General features: G+C 43.2%; 1 protein-coding gene and 1 pseudogene across 4 annotated transcripts in view; one reads left to right on the forward strand and one right to left on the reverse strand.

Annotated features, from left to right (window-relative positions):
- The window catches only part of fuz (fuzzy planar cell polarity protein), a 36,625-nt gene extending 27,903 nt beyond the window's left edge, over positions 1 to 8,722 (reverse strand). The window contains exons 1-3 of one of the 4 annotated variants that reach the window (XM_043679529.1): positions 8,585 to 8,713; positions 4,806 to 4,927; positions 1,832 to 1,916 (exon numbers count right to left, since the gene is read on the reverse strand). In XM_043679529.1, the coding sequence (XP_043535464.1) occupies positions 1,832 to 1,916; positions 4,806 to 4,927; positions 8,585 to 8,668 (291 nt within the window). In that variant the 5' untranslated portion in view covers positions 8,669 to 8,713. Of the gene's footprint in view, positions 1 to 356; positions 1,736 to 1,831; positions 1,917 to 4,805; positions 4,928 to 8,584 lie in introns of those variants that run through there. The other 3 variants (XM_043679531.1, XM_043679530.1, XM_043679532.1) reach the window with 3 other exon arrangements.
- Positions 8,723 to 15,095: 6,373 nt separating this feature from the next.
- LOC122542003 lies at positions 15,096 to 15,794 on the forward strand (annotated as a pseudogene).
- The last annotated feature ends 434 nt before the right edge of the window (positions 15,795 to 16,228 follow it).

Consider the following 16,228-nt stretch of genomic DNA (forward strand, 5'->3'; position numbering starts at 1 on the left):
ACCCCACCCCATCCCCGTACCCAACATGGATTTTTTCCATCGTGGCTAACCCTACCTAACCCGCACACCCCTGGACTATACAGAGCAATTTTCTTTTGCATGGCCAATCCACTTAACCTCCTCATCTTTGGACTACAGGAGGAAACTGATGCAGACAGGGGGAGACCATGCAAACCCGAATAGACGGTCGCCTGAGGGTGGAATCAAACCCCAGTACGTGGTGCTGAGAGGCCACCAATTGTGCCATCATGTTGCCTAAAACATTCTGCAGGAGGAGGGGTTCACTGCCAATTTCTAGATAGTTTACACTAAAACTTGGCAACTAATAGTTCTCTGGCACATCATAACATCTCTACCTGAGTCCACTTGCCAACCCCAATCGGCACCTTCCTGTCATGCAGCATGAATTCTTGTTCCTTCTTGATTTGGTATTCTTGCATCTGTCCTGATGAGTGCAAGTTGCTTTCTCAGCAACACTTGGATTCTGTTCTGCCAAGCAACCATTTAGATTAGAAGAAAACCAGAAAATGTTCCAAAAGCTCAGCTGGTCTGAAAGCATCTTTGTCGAGGAGTTAATGTTCAAGATCAATGACTTATAAGTAGAACTCTTCTGTGCAGGGATTTTGATCCAAAGTTTTCCATTTTGTTCTGTTCTCTGAAGATACTGCTTCAACAGTTGAATATTTCGGGTATTTTTTGATTTATTTTCAGATTTACACTCAGGTTGTAAGTTTGCTCGCGAGCTGGGAGATTTGCTCTCATGCCCAGTGAGAAAACTTACAACCTGATCCACAACCTGAGCTACAAATCTTCTCCAAAATGGCAATCAGATTTACAGTATTTGCAACATTTTGCTTTTTACCAGCTGCATTACGCTGTGCCTCCACGTTGTGAAGCTGAATTAGGCTACAGAGATTGGGAGGCGTGTAGCCATGGAGGGATCTGAACACGAGCATGAGAAATTCTAAACATTAAAGGAAGAACTGGGCTCAGAAATACAGTTCTTATGCGACAATCACAGCAGTCACCCACACCTCATGCTGAGCAGCCCGTACGTCAAATGTTATTTTCAGTTCAGATTTGACCTTTTATGTGTGAGCATTGTTAGTGGCATGGATCAGACCACCCTCCATGTCCAACATCTGTTACTGGCATCAAAGAAGTTGCAGGTGATTGCCAGCAGGCTGCCTTTGGCCCAAATTTGGAACAAAGACTCAGCACCTTTCATAACCTCAGCATGTTCCAGAATGCTTTACAACCAATGTGGCAATTTTTAAGGGTGGCCACTGTTGGAACATGACAGCCAACTTGCACATAGCAAGCTCCCATGAACAACAATGCAAAATAAACTGGATATATGCCCTTTCTGGGGACTGATTGAAGGTTAAATATTGGCCAAACTCCCCCTGTCTTTCTTCAAAATAATGTCAGTATTTACAAGTACTCTAGAAGGCCTACAGGGTTAAGGTTTCATCTGGAACTGCCCCAGACAACACAGGAGGCCTCTCAGTACTCAGCCAGGAATTTTGTGTTGATATCTCCAGTGGTGCAGCTCTTGAAGCCACGACACTCTGATTTTGAAGTGACAGCACTACAGATTGAGCCACATATTGATAAGGACAGCAACAACAGCGCCATGCCTGCAGTTCCCCCATTTGCTGCACTGACCTTTCTTAGGCATCAGTGATAGTATCATTGACCATAATAAAAAGCTGGGCAGCAGGACACAAACATCTGAGAGCCTTTTCTTGACCCCTGTTGTCCATCACAGTCAATGTAAGTGTCTTTTTAAAACTGCCAATCCAAATAAGGCGTCGCCCTGTGGACTCACCATGGCACTGAAGACGTTGTCCAACAGGCGGCTAAGGTAAAGGTCACTTGCATCATCCTCAGAGGCCATGGCGATGAGTGTGATGCTGCGTAACCATGGAAACAAGCTGTTAGCACAATATGGACGATATGTCTGGCACATCTTTTGCGCAGCTATTTCTGGAGGGTTGGCTAACATGTCTCTCGAGCACAGACAGTGAGCATTATGCAAACCAAAATATAAATTCATTTTAAAATAATTTTCTATATTCTTTAAATGTCATTGTTCTTCTCTTGCCTCCTGAAGACCACAGGCCATCTGCTCTTCAGTGCTTTGTCCAAGTTTCCAATCTTCACCCTGTATGCCAATGCCATGAATGTCAGTGAGCTATTTTTGGGTCATCAACTCTTTGAGCTCAACTGACAGCTACATACTCCGCATTAGGAAATCACTGGCTAGTGGCTGGTAATGCCAGCTCTGGGAAAATATCACTGAATCCCTACCTTGTAGATAGAGGCCATTAGCCCATCAAGTCTGCACTGACCCTCTGAAGAGCGTTCCACCCAGACCCAGCTCCCCCCCTTACCCTATCCCCAGAACCCCACATTTACCATGGCTAACCCACCTAGCTTGCACACCCCTGAACACTGTGGGGCAATTTAGCTTTGTCGGCTATGCAGCACTGGGTTACAAAGAGCAGATAGCTTGTGCTCTATTCAAGATTAATTTGTCATCGAGGTGGAGACAGTGGATTCAGTTGACACTCAGCAAACAATGTGGCACGATGTCAGTGGACCCGGGTTCAATACCAGCGGGCTACTGTCCATAAGGAGTTTGCACATTCTCCCCATGTCTGTAGGGTTTTTGGCGAGTTGCTCCTGCTTCCTCCCACAGTCCAAACATTTGTAGGTTAGGTAGATTGGCCATGGTAATATGTAGGGTTAGGGGGATAAGGTATGGTGCTGGGGCTGTGTTGGATGCTCTTTGGAGTGTCTGTGTGAACTCAATGTGATGAATGAGCTCTTTCCACACTGTAGGGATTCTATGATAATTCCCTCCTACGACAGAGCTGTGGGTGTCCCGACACTATACAAACTGGAGTGGTTCAAGGTGGCAGCTCACCACCATGCTCTCAAGGGCAATTTGAGATGGACAATAAACGTTGGCCCAGCCAGCAATGCCCACATCTGTTTTAAATTAATTTTTTAAAATGAAGATACAACATAGAGGCAAATTGCTGTTACTGTTATTAGAAAGCAGGACCATTCTGGGCACTACTTAAGCATATCCAAGGAACAAGAAAACCTATAACAGCTGATGGCTAAATTTGACTGTAAATTGTTTCAATGATGCACAAAGGGGTAAACAGGAAAATCTCGTCGCTGGACTGGAGGCTTCACATCCCTTTAATGCATGGGTTGGACTTTTTAAGATGGGTTCCTGTAGCAAGAAACATTTCCTTTTCTAAACAAAAAAAAAACCCAAAGACTGCATATACTGAAAACCAGAAACAGAATCAGAAATTGCTGGAAGAACACAACAGGTCAGGCAGCATCTGTGGAGAGGAAGCAGAGTTAGTGTTTCGGGTCTAGTAACGCATCTTCAGAACCTATTCTTTACATCCTTCAAAAAATGTCCAAGGAACACAACAGGAAAAATGTAAAGAATGTAATTGGAACCACAGGATGTTTACAGCACACAATGAGGCCAATTGGCCCATTGTGTGTGTGTGTGTGTATACCAGCTCTCTGCTCAAGCAATGATGGAAATGTGTTGCTGGAAAAGCGCAGCAGGTCAGGCAGCATCTAGGGAACAGGAGAATCGACGTTTCGGGCATTAGCCCTTCTTCAGGAATGAGGGAAGTTGGTCCAGCAGGCCAAGATAAAAGATAGGGAGGAGGGACTTGGGGGAGGGGCGCCGGAAATGTGATAGGTGGAAAGAGGTCAAGGTGAGGGTGATAGGTCAGACTGGGGTGGGGGCGGAGAGGTCGGGAAGAAGATTGCAGGTTAGGAAGGCGGTGCTGAATTCGATGGATTTGACTGAGACAAGGTGGGGGGAGGGGAAATGAGGAAACTGGTGAAACCCGAGTTCATCCCTTGTGGTTGGAGGATTCCTAGCCGGAATGGAGGTACAGGTGAATCTGTGGCGGGTATGGAAGTTTCCTTTGGGGCCTTGGTGAGGGGGGAGGTGTGGGCGCAAGTCTTGCACCTCCTGCGGTTGCAGGGGAAGGTGCCGGGAGTGGAGGTTGGGTTGGTGGGGGGTGTGGATCTGACGAGGGAGTCACGGAGGGAGTGGTCTTTACGGAATGCTGATAGGGGAGGGGAGGGAAATATATCCTTGGTGGTGGGGTGCGTTTGGAGGTGGCGGAAATGGCGGCGGATGATGCGCTGTACATGGAGGTTAGTGTGCCGGGAGTGGAGGTTGGGCAACCCTCGACACACACCGATTTTCGTAATGTCCAGCAAGTTTTCATATCTGATAATTGCCCAATTCTCTTTTGAAAGCCATGATTGCATCTGCCTTCATCACATTCCAGATCTTAACCACTCACTGCACTCCCCCATCCCCCCCCATGTCACAATGCTTTTTTCACAATTCACTTTAAATCTCTCTCTTTCTTTAAATGGGAATGGTCTCTCCCCATTTACACCATCCAGAACCTTCATGATTTGGAAAACGTCCAACACATCTGCTCTCAACCTTCTCTTGTCCTATTATTCTGGGCTACAGAGCAGCTCCTTTCACATTATGAAAGGTTTATGAGGAAATTTGCGTGATCTTGAGGTACAGTGGCCATGTCCCTACCTCTGGGTCAGAAGACTTGTCTCAAGTCCCACCTGCCCAGAAGGTGAATTGGAACATGTCTGAACAGGTCAGTGAACATAATTAAGAGGAAATTGGTCATCAGCTTTTGTTTTAAATTCATTTTAAATGTAGTCTTTCATTGCATTTGTGTCTCTCACAGAGCAAAACCTGGACCTTTGTTCTGCCTTACCTGTCGTGAAAAACTCTCCAGCAGACCCTGGTGTTGTCAGTAGAGGTGCTGGTAAGAAAAATATCCTGGTTACTCCCAAACATATGCACTCCATTGAGAGAGCCGATTACTGAGAAAGGAAGCTGCAAAATAAAAGAGACTTACTGAAATGCAGAAAATCCATTCAGGCCTTTAAAGCTTTTCCTACCAATCTGACCCTAGTGTTTAAAATCACTGAAAGGTTTGATGGAATTGATAAGACCACATGATGTCAGAGTAGAAGTTGATCATTCAGCCTATTCTCTACCATATTACTGAGATCATTGCTGATCTGATCATCCTTAACTCCAATTTCTGCTCCCTCATAACTCTTTTCTTAATGATTAGAAGTCTGCCTGTCTCAGCCTTGAATATATTTAATGACCCAGCCTAGACAGCCCTGTGCAGTAAAGAATTCCAGATTCACCATCCTCAGAAGAAATTCCTCCTCATCTCTGTCTGAAACAGGTGACTCCTTACTCTAAGGTTATGCACTCTGGTCCTACACTCTCCCTTAAAGAGAAAGAACGTTTCTCGAGAGATAAACTATTTTCTCTGCTGGGATAGCTTGGGAAGTTCACCCTCAAAATTAGAGCTCAGCCCGTCAGGGGTGACATCAGGAAGCTCTTCTTCACACAACACACGACTACAGCAAGTCTGAGGCTATTAACAATAGTCACAAGGCAGTGGTCTTTGAATATTTTTAAGACTAAGGTAAGACTAAGATTCTAGATAAGCAAGGGGACACGTTAAAAAGTCATTCGTGGTATTGACGGGATTGAGGAGTAGTCGAGTCAGCCGTTATCTGAGTGAATGGTCGGGCAGATTCAAGGAACTTACTCTTGCTGTTATATGTTTATATGCAAACTCTGCAGCAAAGATCTCACTGCCTGAACCCCTCCCCCCACCACTGCCCAGCCATCATCTATATGGAGCAAGTCAGGAATCTGATGGCATACTCTCCACTTATATGCAATACTTCAGTTCTATCAACACTCATGAAGCTCAAAACCATCTAGGACAAAGTATCCCACTTGACTGGTACTCCATCTTCCACCTTCAACATTCACTCCCTCACCACAGACAGTGCCTCCTCAATACGCACTGCAGTAACTAACCAAGGCTCCATTTACAGCATCTTCCAAACCTGCGACCTCTACACTTAGAAGGACAAGACAGCAGATACAAGGGGACATCATCTGCATGTTCCCTTCTAAGACATGTACTATACTGTTTTGGAACTGTTATCCCTTGTCCTTCATGGCCAATGGAGTGAAAATACTTGAACTCCCGCCTCAACAGCACAGTGGGTGTCTCTACACCACGTAGCCTACAGGAGTTCAAGACAGCAGCTCGCTACCACTTTTTCCAGGGCAATTAGGGATGGGTAATAAATGCCAGCCTAGTCAATGACACCCATATCCAAGAGAACATACATTTTTAAATAAATAACAAGATAGTGGAAATCTGGAATTCTCTCCCTAAAAACAAAAAGAGTCTTGGGACTCAATCAAAAATGTCAAAAACTGAGGTTGTTCAAGTTTTGTTAGGCAAGGATATTAAGCAATACGGAAGGCTTAATAGATCTGGATCTAAGATGCAGATCAGCATTGATTAATGTCAGTGGCCATCCCATGCTGCCAACTACGGAAGAGCGTTGGGCAGTCACAGTCATAGAGCTTTACAGCACAGAATCAGACCCTTTAGCCATCTCATCGATGCAATATCAGATATCCTAAATTAATCTAGTCCCATTTTCCAGCATTTGGCTCACATCCTTCTAAACTCTTCTTATTCATGTATCCATCCAGGTGCCTTAGATAGTCGACCCCTTCATCAGCTCACTTGATTAGCAACCAAGTCACTTAAATATTCGCTCTCACTGTTGTACACCATGGCAAAAGAGTATACTGTCTATAAGATACACTGCAGAAATTCACCAAGGCTTCTTAGACAGTACCTTCCAAACCCATGATCGCTGTCATCAAGAAGGACAAGGGCAGTAGATGCTTGGGAACACCACCAGCTACACTTTCCCTCCAAGCCACTCTCCATTCTGACTTGGAATTTTATCACCTGTCCTTCAGTGGCACTGAGGCAAGATCTAGGAACTCCCTTCCGAACAGCACTATATGTGGGCGGCACGGTGGCACAGTGGTTAGCACTGCTGCCTCACAGCGCCTGAGACCCGGGTTCAATTCCCGCCTCAGGCGACTGACTGTGTGGAGTTTGCACGTTCTCCCGTGTCTGCGTAGGTTTCCTCCGGGTGCTCCGGTTTCCTCCCACAGTCCAAAGATGTGCAGGTCAGGTGAATTGGCCATGCTAAATTGCCCGTAGTGTTAGGTAAGGGGTAAATGTAGTGGTATGGGTGGGTGGCGGGTCGGTGTGGATTTGTTGGACCGAAGGGCCTGTTTCCACGCTGTAATGTAATCTAAAATCTAATCATATGTGTTCCTATATCATATGGACTGCAACAGTTCAAGAAAGCAGCTGACTACCATCTTCTCAGGCAATAAAGACTGGCCCAGCCAGTGACACCCCATCCATTGATTGATTAAAATAAGTATCTTCACTATCGAGAAGGGCATGAGCAGAAGATATAGCTGGAAACATCAATTCTTGCAAGTTCCTTGTTATTACCACTAGGAGATATAATTGGTTCATCTTGCATCAAAACCCTGAGGGCTCCCTCAAAACCAGAAAGGAGGTGGCTCACCACCACCTTTCATAAGGCAATGAGGGAAAAATATTGGTTTTGCCAGCATGCTGCTCAAAACAATTGGCCTAACATTTAATTATTGTCCCCAATTTCATCTATTAAGATGAGCAGCCAGTCACCATTAATACCAAATGGTTGGTCAGGCTTGACATATACAGCAATGAAAGTGTGCACACCACTAACAAGACCATATTACCAAGACAGTATTCTCTTTGTACCCTCTCCTTTAATTAAATGAGTGAAGGAAACAAAAATAAATTTTCACCTGCCACCATCCTTCTTCAGGACAGTAGCATCTTCACAGTTGTTGAAAATTGCATAAAATAGTTCCTGAGTGCAAAGACATCAATGTTCCTTGTTTTTATTTTGCGTGTCTTCAGAATTCCTTGCAACAGAGAGCAGTGCATAAAGTCACCATCCTCTCAGAAAGCTAGTGGTTTAACAGGAGGGTCACGGCATCTCAGGGGAGGGGGAGATGTTGAGAAGGAGAGTCCTTCCTGCTAACCTCAGCTGGTTAGTGGGAATTGAATCCATGCTGTTGGCATCACAAACCAGCCATGCAGCCAACTGCGTCAAGAGTGTGTTGCTGGAAAAGCACAACAGATCAGGCAGCATCCAAGGAGCAGGAGAATCGACGTTTCGGGCAAGAGCCCTTCGTCAGGAATGCAGCCAACTGAGCTAACCAAATCCCAAGGCTAAAGTTGTCTACCAGACCATAAGGTTGCTCTCTCATAAGACAGAGATAAATGCGATGGTTTACTTTGAGGGTCACTATGCCTCAGGTGAAGTTGAAACTTAAGACTATGACAGATTCTCAATCAGACAAGGAATCAAGAGTATAGGGGGAAAAATACAGGAAAATGTATGTGAGAAATTAACCATTTGAAAGGTGGAGTACGCTAGAGTGGCCAAACGGCCTTCTCCTGTCCCTATCTCTTATGCTTTATGGTCTTTATTTAAATTGCAAACAAATAAAGTTTTTTTGTTTTTTTTCAAAAGAGAAGACAATGCACTGCAAAGAATGTAGCATGAGTGAGGTTACCTGCCTGCTCTCCCCCTTGCTTCTGCAGTACAGAGGGACCCCACTGCTAGTTGCCAGGCACAGAAGCTGCACAGTTGCCGCCATCTTGTGAAGCCAGACCACCCCCGACCCAATGGCTTCTCTTTCCCGAGGCACGCCGGGATACCTCATCGTCCCCTAGCAACCGCCGCCGCCGCCGCCGCTCCCTGGCAACCGCCCGCGCATGCGCGGCCCTGCAAACATTGCTACACAGTTCCCCCTCCACTCAATGCAGTTGCGAGTGCAGTAGCTCCCTCGATGAAGAATACAACTCTAACTCACACAGATTTGAAAACGTGCAGCGATAAACGGCAATTTACAAGCAATGCAAAGAATACCAAATGATTAAGTGGCAGCATAATTGTTACTGAATTAACTGACGTATTGTTTCCTGCTGCGGAATTGTCCTTCGCAAGACCTACAATGGGAGAGGGCACCAATATAGAGTCGTAGAGATCTCAGAACAGATAAAAGCCCTTTGGCACATTGAGTCTGCGCCAGTTAAAAAACAACCACCTAATTATTCAAATCCCATTTTCCAGCACTTGGCTCACAGCTTGGATGCCTTGGCATCGTAAGTGCAAATAGGAAAACTGCATGAATTCATGTAAAACTCTGTTATCTCACTTTTTAGATTAGAATCAATCTAAACATCATGGCATAGACAGAGAATACATGGGGCTAACACCTTCAACATATTGTCTCGCTAACACCAATTGTTACAGTTAAACTGAGAATGCAACATTTTAAAAAAAGGTTTTGTGATTTACACATAAAAGAAGTGAAACTATCATGGTATTCGAACACATGAAAGACTCAATAATCAAGGTATTTTTCAATGTATAATTTCAGTTACATCATTTCAGTTATAAATTTTGCTATAAATTCTGTCCCTTACAATTGTGTCCTCCACAATCACCTGATGAAGGAGCAGCGCTCCGAAAGCTTGTGTGCTTCCAATTAAACCTGTTGGACTATAACCTGGTGTTGTGTGATTTTATAATTTCAGTTACATCACACTGTAAATTTTTGCTATAAATTCTGTCCCTTACAATTGTGTCCTCCACAATCACCTGATGAGGGAGCAGCGCTCCGAAAGCTTGTGTGCTTCCAATTAAACCTGTTGGACTATAACCTGGTGTTGTGTGATTTTAAACTTTGTCAGACATGCTGAGTTTCTCTAGAAATTTCTGATTTAATTTTCAGATCTTCAGCATCCACAGTTCTTTGTTTTATTTACTCCTTCCTGTCTATGCCCCTCATAATTGTATATACCTCGGTCATGCCCCCCACCTCAGTCTCCATGCTCCAATGAAAATAACCCAATCTATCCAATCTCTTTTCATACTTAAAGGAAATATAAAGATATTAAATAAACATTCTCCCCATCGGCAAATGTTTCCAGAATCAATATTCTCAGGAAATTCATACAAGTTTTGAAAGTCATCAAAACCTCTGCAATATAGAAAGAAGAACAACCTATTTATATATGTTTTTAATTATAAGAAACATTTATGAGCATTATAATTTAAGTTACATCACAATGTAAACTTTTGCTATAAAGTCTGCGACCTACAATCTTATACTTCACAACCATCTGATGAAGGAGTAGTGCTCCGAAAGCTAGTGCTTCCAAATAAATCTGTTGGACTATAACCTGGTGTTGTGTGATTTTTAACATTATAAAAGGAAGTATGGTGCCTCGCCTCTTAAGGAGATATTAGGTCAAGTGACTAATGGCTTGGTCAAAGAGAGAGGATCAAATGAGTGTCATAAAGGAGGATAGTGAGTTCGAGAGGTGGAGAGGTTTAAGGAGTGTATTCCAGAGTTGAGGACCTAGGCAACTGAAAGTCCAACCACCAATGCAATTAAAGTTCAGGATTCACAAGGGACTTGTGAAGGGCAAATATCTTGGAGGCTTGTGGATGGAGAGAATTAGAAAGACAGTGAGGGAGAAAGTATTAGAGGGATTTAGAAATAAGAATGATAATTAATTTTAAAATCAAATGTTGCTTGACCAGGAGTCAACAAGAATTGCTGGGAGTTAAAACATAACTGTAGAATTTTGGATGAGTTTAAGAACACAAGTGTAGAATATGGGAGAACAGTCAGAGGTATATTGGAATAAGTAAGACTAGAGGGAGTGAAAACATGAATGAGGATTTCAACAGCAATTCAGCAGATGGTTTCTGCCATCTTTCCATGTCCTACTGTTTCCTAATTTCATCACTGAGAAACCTGGCTCCAGTTTTAAATTAAGCCCTAGTGATTGAAAATAGATTCCCTCACATATCCAAGAATTGGATCCCTGAATACTATGGGCAAATTAGCTTGGCCAATTCATCCTAACCTGCACAGCTTGGGAGTGTAGGAGGAAACTGGAGAACCCGGTGGAAACCCACACAAACATGAGGAAAATGTACAAGCTCCATAGATACAGTCAAGCGAAGGTGGAATTGAATCTGCATCCCTGGTGCTGTGAGGTAGCAGTGTTAGCCATTGAGTCACTGTATTACTCCTACTGTGACCACATATGGAGGCTGGAAAATTTTCTTGACCCTTTGATAACAGCTGGCCAGGAGACTGGGGGGAATATTGTCACAAAGCTGGTTCTTTTTTTCTAAAAGCTGTTCCTTTTCTCAAGGATATTGTGTCCTTGGTTTTATTCAGAGGGGTCATAAACAACTCCAGGCTCCGGGGTGACTAGTTTGGTACAGAGATGGAAAAGGATGTTGAGAGGCCTTTTGTTTATATGTAAACAGATGAGACTTCAGGCCAAAGTGGTCACGTTTTAGAAGTGACCTATATAATGAAGCACTCTAGCTGAGCAGTTCAGCCCAGACCTGGTTAGGAGTTCAGCTGTGTGGAAACAGGCTCTCTCTCTTTCTGCCCTTCTAACTTCAAACTGGAAGCATTTGTTCCATTTTCACTGTTTATCAAGGGGGTTTGCTTAAGGGACTGTTGTGTATATTCAGAACAGCATAATTAAGTCTAGTTGGATAGACTAAGTTCTGTGGGGGTCTTTATTCTGTTCTTTGTGTTTCACTGTGTAATTTTGTGAATAAAGTTTTGTCTGTTTTAAACGTGGTAGTCAACCTAGCTAACTTACTCCGGGTAATTTTTCACTGTACATTTACTGAAAAATATTGCAAAGTTATGAGTTGGGTTGCCTGCTTAAAAATGTTTTGAGTGGTCTGGCCTAGTCCATAACAGACTGGGGGCTCTTTGCAGGATTTTGAACAGTGGGTGGTCAGTGTTAGTGTCTTTATTTTGGGTTTTGGTTTGGTTGGCTGACAAAGCTTGGGATAGTAATGGCTCTTTCAGTCGCCAAAAGTTTTCTGGATGTGGATGTGGTGAATTTGTAAGTTTTGCAAAAGGTGAATAAGACCACGCTGCAGGAATTAGCAGAGAAGCTAGAATTGGACCTGCCTGCTTCTGTGAGGAAAAGAGAGATAATTACAGCAGGAGCTCAGCATTTAAACTTGCCGAAAAACCATCAGAATCTATAGAGATGACAAGAATTCAATTGCAAATGAAGCAGCTTGGGTTAGAAGCGAGAGATAAGGAAAGGGCAGCAGAAATGAAACAGTTTGAGTTACAGTTAAAAACAGAAGAGAGGGAGAAAGAGAGAGCAGCAGAAGATAGAGAAAAACAGAGAGCGTTTGAACTTCAGAAACTGACACTTAAAAAGGAAAGCCAGCTTAAAAGGCTTGAGATAAAGGCTGAGGGTAACCTTGGCTAGGAAGTAGTGCAAACTCATGTAGAAAAGCAGAGAGTTAAAACAGCAAGGTTAGCAACTGAAGTGGCTGATGATTATGAGCTGGTCCATAAAACGTGGTTCGGCTTCCAGAATCAATTTCAGTCCATGAGGGATAGAAACTGGGGCAAAGAGAAATCCTCATGTGGAAAGGTAGATCTCAGCGAAGGTCATAAAGATAACTTACCACAGGGTAAAAAAGAAAGCCTTGAGGGGGGGACAAAGAAGTTTAAAGCTCCAGTGTTTTCATTGTAATAAAGTGGGCCTCACAAAATCACAGTGTTGGTGGGCTAGGAGAAAGCCAGATGTAGGAAAACTGGGCAAGCCTGGGAGTTTTTTTGGACTGGTAACAAAAAGCACAAGGGAAATTAGACAACTGCCTCAGAGTGTACAAGATGATCAGTGGTTGATTAAGGAGGATGTGCCAGGTATGTTTAAAAAACATACATGCAAGGGTAAAGCTTATTCACATAGTCCAGGAGTAGCAAGTAAAGAGATTACAATATTTAGGGACACAGAATCCTCTCAGTCTGTAATGCTGGAAGATGAAGAGATATGTACTCCTGAGGAACTATTGCCAGAGAAGGTACTGGTAACAGGAATTCATGGTGAGACAAAAAGTGCTCAATTATGTAAAGCAAGACTAGAGAGTCCAGAGAAGAGTGGAGAGTTTGTGTTAGGTGTACTGGACATCCTTTCAGATCCAGGAATACAATTTGTCCTTGCAAATGATATAGCTATTCACTATTCTAGTTGAAAAGCCAGTGGAGACATGGGCAACTGAAGAAATGAAGGATGTTTTTCCAGAATTTTATCCAGATTGTGTGATCACAGAGGCACAAGTTGAAGCAGGAGAGATCAAAAGACACAGAAAAGGAAGCTAATATAACTTTATCTGAGACTTTTTTGATCAGATAAGTGGGACAGAGCAGGAGCAAATAGGTAAACATGCAAGTATCTTTAGCTCTGCTAAGCCGATCGAGTTACAACAGGAAGATGAGAACTTAAAACAGTTGTATCAAAAGGCCTATACAGAAGAGGAGAGTGAATATATCCCTGTGTGTTATTACTTAACAAATGATGTCGTAATAAGGAAATGGAGACCCTCACACATTCAAGCAGATGAGAAATGGGCAGAGGTTCATCAAATTATTTTGCCAGTAGGGTATAGAAAGGAGGTGTTGCGAGTGGCGCATGAGCTATCACTTGGAGGTCATTTAGGGGTGAGGAAAACACAGGCTAAAATACAAAGACATTTTTGCTGGCCTGGACTACACAAGGATGTAGTTGAATTTTGCCAGACATGTCACATGTCAGCTAATAGGATTATCACAGGCAGCAATAAAACCTGTACCTTAAATACCTATTCCAGCATTTGAGGAACCTTTCACAAGCATCTTGATTGATTGCATAGGTCCCCTACCTCAAACAAAAAGTGGGAATAAGTATTTATTAACAATAATGGATGTGTCGACTAGATTTCTGGAAATCAATTTCTTGATTTTTAAATGAATAAAGTCACTTGATCTAATTGATCAGTAATAACAAATTAAATATTACCTCTGCAGGGAATTTTGGTTAATTTTTATCAATAGCATTATGAATATCTGTCTCTGCAATTCTAACAGTTCTCACCTATGTAAACATGTCATGCTGTAGTTATATGTTTTCACCTAATGGAGGCCACGCACTTCCACCATGAACAGGACAGAGCAGCTACCACATGGGACATTGAAGTAGGGAGTTTGTTTGGGCTGTAGATACGAGAAGGGCTAAAGGAATATGAGAGATAAGGTCAGAACATAAAGCTTAAAATAGAGGCTGAATTACTTCTGAATACCGAGTTTCAATTATCCCCATCGTCCATTTAACCCAAAACTCCATTTGTCCAAAATCACTGGAGATTGCTGAATAATTAGAAGCATTTTAACATGATTTTCATCTGGCAGAAAATTCTTAGTTATTTTGAAGTTTAGTCATTACAATAGCCATTCAGCATTTAGCAAGATCACATAGACTGCAACTAGGTAAATAATCAGTTTAGGAGAGGGGTGGGAATGATGCTGGAGATACAGTTAACGCTCCCTCTGCTGCAAGACATCATTTAACCTAGATGAATTACTCATGACCTAATTTGCATTAAGTCCCATAGGCCCATCGCCCCATGCTCACATGACCTACATTGGCACCTGGCTAAGAAACGTCTCAACTTAAGCTTTCATCCTTATATTCCAATCCTTGCATGTTGTCACTCCACCTGATCTCTCTAACTTGCTACAACCATCCAAGATCCCCAATTCCAGACTCTTATCCTTCCCTACTTTCAACAGTCCATTGACAGTCAGTTCTTCAGCTCTGACTCTCCTCTGTTAAGATACTCCTTTAAAACACTGATGGTAGAGAAAGTTTCCACAGTAGTTTCAGCTCCAGTGACCTGTGGGCAGGGCTGATGCTGTGGTAGGGGACATGATGAAGATAATCGTAGACTTTCTGCAGTCGGGAAGCAAGCCATTCGGGCCATCAAGTCCACACCAACCTTGTAAAGAGCAGCCTACCCAGACCTTGTAACTCTGCATTTCCCAAGGGTAACCTGCACATCTTTGGACTGTGGGAGGAAATCAGAGCACCCAGAGGAAACCCACACAGTCACAGGGAGAATGTACAAATTCCACACAGAGGGTAGAATTGAACCAGGTCCCTGGCATTATGGGGAGCAGTGTTAACCATTGAGCCACCATGCTGACCAGGGAGTGGGTGCTAGTAACTATGCTTGGTAAAGATATGAAAATTAAGACTTTGGAGGAAATTTATCTCTTCTCCTTTCCTATCAAGGTGTCTTCTTCCCGGATCACCCTTGAAGGACAAGATTCTCAAGATCATGCCCATACAGCAGCAAACCTGTGCTGGAAACCCACTGGATTTAAGGCTTTTGTTACAAGTGGTGTCTATAACGGATGTGTTGGATTGGGTTTCAAAGCTCCAGGGAAGTGGCCACTGCAGTTCATGGAGCTATCATTATGACAAAGCTGTCAACATTTAGTAGGATAACAAAATTGGAAGACCCCACATTCTACCATGCAAGGTCACTGGGTGTTGCGAGTCAGGCTTTGTGTGTCTGTTTGTTCCCTGTGATAACAGTACTGTGTCAGGTCCAGTCTCCAAGAAACTACTTCAGATGGTCGGTACTTATGATGGCCACAACTTTGCCAGAGGCTGAACAGTCAGACTGGGCAACTTTGCCAAAGCTACATTTGATGCCATCTCTAGGATCTTACAGCTGTCTGACACTGAATATCTGAGAGGAGATTGTGTTTACCAAAGGCCTTTATCAGGAATTCACTGATCATTTGGCCTATCACACCCACATGTGTGCTCAAAGATCCCAGTCAGCTGTTGCTCCAGCAACATAAAGCATTGATGCAATGAGTGGAATAAAAATCTGTTGAATATACAAAAATATTCCTTAAAACCTAATGCTTTAATTTGCTTTTTTTGGTCATTTGCCCTTATTTCCCCATAGGTGTCAAAGGACTCTGGAGATGTTTTACAACATTAACTGTGTTATTTCAAAACCAACTGTTTATCTGACATGGGCCTTGAACGTACAACTTCCAAATTGAAAGATGAAAGTGGCAGAAGTTGAACTAAGCCAACACAGAAGGAACAGACAATCAAGATGTAGAGAATAGCCACTTTCAGATGGTGCTGCAGGGTCACCAATAAAAATGGTACCCAGTCTTGAGGAAAGAGAGCATCATACTGATTTGTATTGTCTTCTCTGTTTATCAGTCAGGGGAACTGCGTACAGACAACCACCTGATGGAGGAGCAGTGCTCTGAAAGCTAATCCTTCCAAATAAATCTGTTCGG

Source organism: Chiloscyllium plagiosum, chromosome 39, assembly GCF_004010195.1.
Source record: "Chiloscyllium plagiosum isolate BGI_BamShark_2017 chromosome 39, ASM401019v2, whole genome shotgun sequence".
Classification (NCBI taxonomy): domain Eukaryota; kingdom Metazoa; phylum Chordata; class Chondrichthyes; order Orectolobiformes; family Hemiscylliidae; genus Chiloscyllium; species Chiloscyllium plagiosum.